The sequence below is a fragment of the Austrofundulus limnaeus genome, unplaced genomic scaffold (assembly GCF_001266775.1).
Source record: "Austrofundulus limnaeus strain Quisiro unplaced genomic scaffold, Austrofundulus_limnaeus-1.0 Scaffold1784, whole genome shotgun sequence".
NCBI classification, from domain to species: Eukaryota; Metazoa; Chordata; class Actinopteri; order Cyprinodontiformes; family Rivulidae; genus Austrofundulus; species Austrofundulus limnaeus.
Genome location: NW_013954186.1, coordinates 1 through 9967, shown reverse-complemented (window position 1 = coordinate 9967; position 9967 = coordinate 1). Strand labels below are relative to the sequence as shown.

At 44.2% G+C, this 9967-nt stretch overlaps 1 protein-coding gene across 1 annotated transcript; it reads right to left on the bottom strand.

Annotated features, from left to right (window-relative positions):
* Positions 1-3003: 3003 nt before the first annotated feature.
* On the bottom strand, positions 3004-9916 carry LOC106536350 (PR domain zinc finger protein 2; the record flags this gene model as incomplete). Its single annotated transcript, XM_014033603.1, is given in 3 exon segments — positions 3004-4646; positions 5299-9701; positions 9812-9916. Coding segments are annotated over 3 exon segments (4440 nt in total). The 3' UTR covers positions 3004-4628.
* Between the last annotated feature and the right edge of the window lie 51 nt (positions 9917-9967).

Below are 9967 nucleotides of genomic sequence, written 5' to 3'. Positions count from 1 at the left end.
ATAGCTGCCCGAGAGGAAATCAGCTGCGGTTCTTGGGTGTAACCACCAGAGGGTGACATTAATTTTAAACCGAATCAGGTGTAGTTTCCGTGTTTGACCACAGGAGGGCGACGTTAAATATTAAGCTGAATCAGGTGTAGTTTCTGTGTTTGACCACAGGAGGGCGACTCTAATTTTTAAACTTAATCAGCTGTAGTTTCGGTGTTTGACCACAGGAGGGCAGTATTTATTTTAATTTTATTTTTTTTACTGCTTGAACAAAATACAACCACTTGTGGAGGTACAAGGATCAGTGCAACATGAATACAAAAAAATAAATAAATAAAAACTTGGGCTTAAGACGATATAGAACAAGTACATTTTAGTAAGGAAAAATAAAATAAATGGAGCATGTTAATTTTTAACTGAATCAGCTGTAGTTTCTGTGTTTGACCACTGGAGGAGGATGTTAATTTTAAACTGAATCAGCTGCTCTCATGTATTGAAGACTGGGGTAAAGCTTGCAAAATAATTACAAATCCAAATTTTGTTTTGCAGAAAAGAGCCGCAAGAATTATCAAGAGAAAACATTACAACCATCCATCAAATACATTATTTTGCAAACTGAAAATTTTGAAATTCTTTGATTTGGTTGACTATAATATTTTACTCTTTATGCACAAGGCTCACAGAAACGTATTGCTTTCCAACGTTCAAGCAAACTTTTTAAAGAGACATCTAATATATTTGCACTACATACCAGGTGGTCCAACCGGAATATTGTCTGGATTCTCTGACACTRGGCCTTCCTTCTCTCCTTCAGTTTCCTCTGCACTGTCTTCTTTCTCTCTCACTGCCTCTAAAATCTTCTCATCTTCACCACTTGTGCTGACATCACCTTCCTCAACTTTACTCACTTCTTCACCTGTTGCACTTTCAGTGGGCTTCTTCACCCATGTGGCCCTCCTGGTATCTCTATCTTCCTTTCTCAACCCTCAGTCTCTTCTTCCTTCTCATCCCTTGCTTTTTTGCAACAAAAAAAAAAAACCCGAAACCTTGTTTTTAATCTAAACTTTTCATTAACTGTTACCATGCTTATTGTAAGCAAAGCTATGGAGATAAGCTAACGCTAGCACTGTCGTCATTACACAGTGAACATCGGACACTTACTTTGGCAGATCTTTCATTCATTGCAAACTTTACTGTTGTGTGTTAAAACATCAGCTGGAGAAACTTGAACTGCAGAAAGATGGAAGCTCTGAGTGAGCCCACTCTGCAGACAGACTGCCTCTATGATGCAGGGCCGTAACTACGTTTTTCAGGGGCCTCAGATCATATTAGCAATYATATATTTTTTGGCAAATAAATGTTTATTTTGAAGGCTGTAATAGGCTTTTGGACTAACAAACAGTTAGTAATTACAACTATTTAAAAAACATAAAAGTAGGGGTGCTGTTGGGGGGGGGGCAGATGCAAAGCAGAGAAACAACTAAAAAACGCAGGATAGTGGCCCTCAAGCAGCGGGGTTGGGGACCACTGATCTACAGTCAACCAATTCAAGATGGCCACAACTAATCAACATCAGCAAACAAACATGGCTACAATTTCACAGATACTGAGCTAAATCTGGTATAGCCGAGTAGGCTACACTCTTGAGAGCTAGCACAGCTCACAAAGTTTCGTAAGAGGGCATGTGCAAAACACAGTTCACAAAGTTTGATCATATAAGCATTATCACCAGGGTTATTCAACTGGCGGCCCGCGGGCAACATCCGTCCCATGGGTGACTTCCTTCTGGCCCATGAATTGTAAATTTTAAACAACAAAATAAACAAATTTAAAAGGTAATATTAACAATAACAATGTACTTTAACATGTTTCCCATAATTATCGGGAAACGCTCCCACTCCTGGATGTCCAACTCCTGAGCTTTTGCCCTTGAGTAACTGCATCTCCCTGCAATTCAGCTGAATGCTCTGCTTTATCCCATCGGATGATCTGATTAAAAAGATGGAGGGTGATATGCATTCCTTCAAAGAATGTTAGGCCATTAATTTTATGCATTAGTACATTTCATTTGTCCTTGTAGTGGTCAGTGCTCATATTAAAACTAACATATCACAAGACAGTGATCTAATTATCTTTCACTATATATATATATATACAGTATAATGTGGTAATTTATGTTAAGTCTATTTTGTAATGAAACCGTTAAACTCTTGTTTACATAAATTTACTTCAACGAAATAATTCATGTGATCAAATCTGTCAGCAATAAGATTTCACATTTTAAGTGATTCACTCCCTGTTATGCTGCAGACCCAGACAAAATCACAAAGTCTAAAATGTAATTTGCTGACTCAAATGTCAACCTTCACACACTCCTAAAAATAAACTTATCATAAAAAGTAAATAAATTTGGGTTTGTTGTGTTTGGGTTTATTGGCAATAAATCTTGTATTGTTTGAAAGTCTGTTCATTTCCCTTTTAAACGATGCCATGTTTGTAAGGAACATGCATTTGTGGGATGACCAGCAGAGCTGAGAATGTGGGTTGTGCACATGAAAGAATTGCCAAATCCTCTCTGCCTAACAGTGTATTTTGCCGTTGCCATTTGTTTTGAGCTTCTGGTACCCTCAGGTGCTGCCAATCAGGTGCCCGCCAGGTATAAGATTTATTACCACGAAGCCTCGTTACAGAAATAAACAAAAATTACATTAGTTTTTGTGCTAAGTATAGATATATATCTTTCAGCAACAAGCAGTGGTGATAGCATCTGTCTCCTAGTGAGAGCTTGCTGAGCAACAAAAAATATTAAAAAAGGTATTCAACCACCTATTAAACCAAAATCAAAACTCAAATTAATGTAGTTATAAATAACCAATCTGTGCTTTAAAGGTATGTCAAGTCAGAATCGGTTTAGTTGTGTAAAGTGTAAAAACATGTTTGATCTTAAATTATGAACATTAAAAAAACCTCATTTACACCAACAACTATTTCTAAAAATTCAACAGAAGCAACAACTTTACACAAACTGAAAAACTTTATTTATAACGTCAAYTACAGCAAAATAAAAAGTATTTACTTGAGGTCATTTGGGATTTTGTCTTTGTTCATCCTAAATTACATAATCTTGATGTTGAAAGGCAAAGAATAAACTTTCTCATGGTAATATAAATTAATTTTAAATCTCATTACGTTCCAATAACATGCTACAAGCTACAAGCCCCACCTGTGTTTTTATCTCCTCCTGTGGTAAAATGTAGGAGGAAAAAAAAAGAAAATAAGCGCTGGAAATAATAATAATACACTTTTCATTGGCAGGAGATTTTCATCATTCAACTTTACCAAAAATAAACTCAAACAAAGACAACTTTCTCCTCGGAGCGTGGAGATTCATTTAGTGTGGCTTTTGAATCTAAATAAAACAACTTTGCAAACATTTGCATACATTTTATTTCAAACGTTTTATATTATGGCATAAAAAAAAAATAAAACGTGTCATGAGTTTGAAATCACCGAAAGAAGACAACCAGATTAGAAATCCGTGAACATATAAACTGAAAAAGTTGAGCAAACGACTATTTGCTGACCGTAGATCAGAACACATGCCATCACACACGGTTTGATTACACAGACTTCACTGATCCAGCTTAAAGTTTTGGCAGCTTGTTCTTGTTTGTTTTTGTTGTTTTTTTTAAAGTGCTATAGGAACACCGGGCTGTTTGAATGACCATATTCTCAGAAGATTTTTTAAGGAGATTAGGAAATAATCCCAATCATTTTTACAGCTGGGATCACCAGCTACAAACACCTGATAAACAAAAACAGAAATCAAATAAAAAAATAATAATGAACATGATTCAGATTAAGGAGCTGTCTGGCTGCACCTTCAACCAGAACCACACACACACACACACACCCCCACACACACATACACAATACAGTGTTCCTGAGGACCAATTGTTGCAGTAAACAACTGCTGTTTTGATTTTTTTTTTGTTTGTTTCCCCAAACAAAAACAGCCAAAAGATTTATCCTACAAGACAGTGAGTACATAAAATTGAGTTGAAATCATCTATACTTTGTAAATCAAGATTAAACTGTAGTACTGCCCACAGGGAGACACATGGGAACTGGCTTCATCTAGTTTTTTCCTCTACTCAGCACATGCATTAGGAGAATCATAAATCTAAACAACCCAGTCGGGGAAATAACGGAACAAACAAATGAAAACAAATAATCATCTTAACTCACCCTAACTGATACATGATTGCCATTTGTAATATGTCAGCTTTTTCAAAAAATACTAGAGCCCTAAACGTACTGTTTTGGGTCAAGCATTGACATATGTATATACATATACACTGTCATCTACAGTTTCTGTTTCTTTTTTATGTTTTTGCAAGGCTGGCAGAATTCAAGGCTCAGTTTAAGTCCATAAACGTGATGAAAAAAAAATTACAAAAAATAAAAATAAAACAGAGTTCTGTCCTTAAACCCAGGAAAGGCAGCTGAGATAGGCAAATTTGTTTTTAGGTGAATAAAACCACCGGAGAAGATCGTCCTCAGTGCCTCAGTGAGTTCAGAAAGTTGTCCCATAGGTGAACATTATATTCCCAGGAGGAAGACGAGGCCATCGCCATGGCTCACTTCATTAGTAAGTCCTGTATTAACACACAACATGTCAAACAGTAACACAAAGCTGATGAGATAATCAGAGTAATTAATCAGCAGACAAAAGTAAAAACTTGTTTTCAAGTTTCAGTCTAAGCTGTGGGAGTTTATCCTATTTAAATGTTTGATCATTTTGAAATAGTCAAGACATATAGAATACAATCTACAGTGCTGTTTAAATAAATGATCATGCTCGAAAAAAATTAATATCTATAATGCTAAGTCTATTTATTTTTTATCAAAAAGACCTTTCACCTTGATTTGCTGCCCTTAATCAGGAACTTCTGTTCATTATCAGCATCTTAGTTGTGTTATTTTTTTGGCAAAGATCATAATGACATTAAACATGGCTAAAAAGATAAAACAACAAAACAGCTGATGTAATTATTAGCAAGGTCAGCTGATTTAGAAAAACCTGTCAGAATAAAATCTACCATCTTTTTAATTAAAGATTAAAAGTCCCCAAATTGTCTCTTTGGCTGTGCATACAGGCTGAGTGTTCAAAGCTTTATGAGCTGTAAGTAAAAGAAGTAGGAATGAATTTATACATTTCTTTGGGTTTTGGAGTCTAGTTTCTCAAAAGAAAAAGCACCAAAGCAAAGTGTTTATCCACATTTAGAATAGAGATCCAGGATCTCCTACCTGAGAGTCTTTTGGCTCCTGTGCTGGTTGCTCCTCAGTCTTCACCTCAGCAGAAGGAGCACTGTTAGCCATCTGTAAGCTCCTGGTGACCGGACCACCMACTCTCCCCCTCTTTCTGGGGGACAACCGCGCCTCTTTCTTCAACTGCGGCGGTCGGACCTCTGCTGGTTTCTTGGCCGCTGGCTTTTTTCCCATGCGCTGCATTCTCATGGCTGGCCGTTGTGCTGTGTCACCGGGAGTGTCCGGGGTCGACGGGGTGGGAGGTAGAGACTGAACTTGGCCCTTCTTGGGTTTTTTGCTCGCAGGATCTGGTGCTGGGAACGAGGCGGGCCTTTTTAGCCGACCCGCCACAGCGGAGGTCTTTCCTTTGCCGGCCTGCGAGGGTTCGTGGTCGGCTGCACCGGAACTACGACCTCTCGTCTTTTTCAGAGGTTTAGCCTCTGGCTCCGTTTTTACTTCCTCGTCTGGGGCTTTCTTCCTGCTTGTGTTCTTATCTACCGCAGAAACGGACGCCTTTTTCGTCTCTGCTAGACCTTTTTTGCCCTTTTTCGCTACAACGGGTTTCATTGGGCAGCTGATGGCCATATGCTTWGTCAGACTCGCTGTGTATGTAAACTCCCGATTGCAGTGGGGACAGACGTTAGAGGCTGGCTCTCCCTCCACTTTGACAGCAGCTTTCTTTGCAGTAGTGACAGCTTTATTTTTCTGTGAAATTGCTTTTTGGACCAGCTGGTTCCTCTTCTTACTGAGGGCGCTCATTTTCGTTTTGCCGGTCTCTTGACCGAAGTTGAGTCTCTTTGGCTGGACCATCCTCCGAAAACCGCCCTGGCCCAGAGGAGCCGCCGCGGGTGAAGCAACTCCGTTTGGACTCTTCAATATTTGTTTGAGGGGTATGGGGTTTTTCTTGGGAGTGTAACGCTTTTTGTCACTGGCATTGGCGCAGGCCAGTATGTGCTTGTGCAGTTCGGGCATGTTATCGAAGCTGTTGCCACATTTGGTGCAGCGGATGGCGGTGCTGAAAGTCTGCGGGATGTTATGGGTAGTGAAATTGGTAGCAGAGGCAACAGAGCCTGTATGAGAACGACTGTGATAAGGAAAAGGGGGCGGTTTAAAACTGGGGTAGTGTTGATTGATGCCGAGGCGGACGTCGGGGCCTTTGGGCTTCCCTCCCTCTGAAGCCATGATCTTAATCGTAGTGTACAGCTCCTCGTTGGGGTCCTCCGCATGACTCCCATTCACATCGGTCTCCTCTTCTGCTTTCTCGGAGTCACCGTGTGAAGCGCTTTCATCTGTTTTTTCTGGGGTTGACGACACGGGACCGACGTCCTCTTTGGCCCTGGATGGATCGGTGTAATTCTGCGGCCTAAGTTTGCCGCTCTCTACGGTCGTGTGTGCGCACGTCTCGTTCGGATGCAGATCTTTTTGGTGCTGCTGGAGGTTGCACAGGAAGGCRAACTCTTTGGAACAGACGGAGCACACAAAGATCCGACCCACCCCATGGAGTGTCGTCCGGTGGGCCAGCACAACTGCCTCGTCGCTGAACAGCTGAACGCAAAATTCGCACTTAAAGGGCCAGCCCGCGGCGTGCTCCGCGATGTGACCGCTGAGCTCCTTGATGGAGTCGAACGGCTTCTCGCACACGTTGCACACAAACGTCTTACAGTACATCGAGTCGAACTCTTCACTCTCGGAGGTTTTCACGGGCGGGTTTTCGGGAGCGGGGGGCGGAGGAGAAGAGTCGACGGCGTCCTGGGGTGTGTGGTTTACAAGCGGCAACTCCTCTTCACGGTGCTGAGGCTCCTCTTTAACTGTAATCTGAGGGGGAGGCTGTGAAACGAGTGATGACGAGGACTCAAGTGATGCTGGAGGAGGAGGAGAGCTTGAAGATGATGGGATTTCTGGTTGGGATGGGAGAGCAGCRAAGTCTGTTTTTAAAGACGTCTCCGTTTCTGCAACAGTGTCTTGCTTTAAGCTGCCGTTTAACGGACTGTTGCAAGCTGCAGGCAGAGAAAATTCTTCTGAAGGATGATCTACTGCAGGCTCAGGAGGACTAGGTGTTTCTGACTGATCAGGAGGACCCTCAGGTGGGGTGTTTGTGGAATCCTCTGGCTCAGAAATATGATTCTCGTCTTCGTCTTTGATTTCCTCGGCAGAGAAATGTTCGTTCGAATCGGACAGGGGCTTGATATCGAGCGATTTTGGGGACATTTTTGGAGAGAGAACAGGAAGGGGTCTCAGCGGCGGCGAGTCCGACGGCTGAGAAAGAGGAGAGCTGGGCAGAGTCGGTGGAGACGAGATGGTGGGTAGGACAGGGGGAGGCGGTGTTGGGGACGTTACAAGGCAGGCGTCTGGAGAAGAGGGATTTATAGYGACGGGGGTCAGAGAGGGTGGAGAGGGGTGGGCGGAGTCTGATGCCACATTTGGAGATGGAGAATGGAAATAGCTCAGGTTCGCCAACATTGAGGGGCCCTCCTCTCCTGCCAGTGTGAGACCAGCGTAGTCATTCATCAGAACCTTTTCAAGCATGCTGGTGTTGGGCTTTTTCTTTTTTATTAGAGACTGCGGCGTTGAATTTCCCTTAGATTCTGATTCGGCTGCAGGCTTTCGATGCAAGCTCAAATCCAGAGCCGAATCTCCCTGTGGCTTGGTCAAATCCTCACTTCTCCTGCTGACAGTGTTCGACAGATCCAAGGGCTGCTGATTACAGGAGCTTCCTCCGCCGCTAGAGGATGCTTGGCTGTGCGCTGCGTTCCCGGGATTCTGGATTTCCCCATCGTCGTTATCCAGCAGGCTTTCAGGAGGTGGCACACTGTGGCTTTCCAGCTTTGGCACCTTGAGGGCGTGTGTGCTCGCGACTTCTGCTTTACAGCTTTCAGGTTTATACACAGGACTGAGCTGTGGAGAAGAAGGAGGAGAGCCTGTTCTTCGCTTAAATTTCCCTGCAGCCCCTTGCAGTGACGACATTGTCAGCGGGGTGGCCAGCCTGTGGCTTTCTACGAGGGTTATTGCTGATTTTTGAAAGTCTTGCGTCTGAAGGAGCTGTTTGAGCTTAGGCGAGAGATAAACCGTTTTCTCCCTCTGAAGCGTCGACGAATCTGTGGCTTGCTGAAACAACCCCCCCACTAACAGGTTAGAAGAGGTCGACGAAGAGGGCGATGGCACTGTATCCGTCTCCACTTTAAGGCTGGTAACGAGTGGGGGCGTCGACGTTCTCCTTTTTGCTGCCGGCAGCTCACTTGCGGAGGTTTGCCTCGCAGCACTCGTCCTCCCCTCCGCCTTCAGTGCTTGACTGATCTGATTTGGGCCGATGATAACCGTGTCCAGACCAAACAAAGCTGCTGACCTCGTGTCCACTTCTATCACCTCGCAGCTGCTCACCGCACTCGTTGACACGATCTTGCCGTCAATGTAGAAGCTGAGGTTTTCGGAGATGTTCTTGGATATGTCAACGGTGTAATCGTCCCTGTCGACTTCGTCCTCCGTGTCTGCGCTGGGCACGTAGACGGGCGGAGGGCTGGTGCTGGGGGACTCGCCAAGCTGCTGCGCCGGTGCCTCTTGTAACAGCATGCCTTTCCTACGAACCCCCTTAGGTAACAAGTGCCTCTCATGTATTCTGCGTTGGTGCCGGCGCATGTTGGTGTGCGTGCCGAATGCTTTGTTACAGTACTTGCAAGGATGGAGTTCCTTCGACTCGCCGTTTTCATCCAACGCCGAAGGACGATCCAGCTCCTTTCTCTGCGTCTCAGAGCTCTGAGTGAACTGGGACCCAATGGAAGCGTAGTGACTCGTTGGGCTGGTGCAGTCGGGACTCGAGTCTGTTTGCAACATAGGGCTGAGCAGACTGACGGAGCCAGCCAGGGAGTTGGGCCTTTTTTTCAACGCGGTTTCGTGCCTTCTCTCGTGCCGCCGTCGTCCCACTTGTGAGCCAAAAGATTTATTGCAGTATCGGCACTTAAAGAGCTGTGCTTGCTGGCCGCTRACGCCGTGGATGTGCACGTGACGCTCCAGACCCTGTCTGCTGGAGAAGTGGCGTTCGCAGTGGTGACAAGGATAGGATTCTCCTGGGGGGTTTCCCTCAAGCTCACCATCGGGATCTCCCTCCTGCTCTTGTCGGACCAGAGAGGATAATTTTAGGTTTTCACGTGAACTATTATTGCTTTTTGAATCACTGGTTAGTGACGRACCAGTCTGCTTGTCAACCATAGCCGCCTCCTGAGAACTTTGGTGATCATGTGAATCATCACCATCCTCCTCTTCCTCCTCATCCTCATCCTCTTCTTCCTCATCTTCCACCCCCCAATCCCCTCTGTCCATCGCTAATGCTGACACACCCTGCACATCTTTACGGGCTGTGCTTTCCATGGGACGGACTTCCCGCGAGATGTCATCCTCCTCCTTCACACCTGTTAAAAAGAGTTACGTTTTCTCATCAAAACATTTTTTGTCTTAACTGATTTAAGTCACATTTTTATCCCAAAAGGAGTTTGAGACYGTGCAGCTAACACAAACTCACCTTCTCCCAGTTTCCACATCCCCCTGACAGTAGGCTTGGTTCCAATTGTTTCCTTGAATCCACCCAAACCAGCCTGTCTGGCTTTCTCCAGCAGCTTCCTTCTGGCTGCAAGTACACACACACACACACACACACGCGCACACACACACACACACA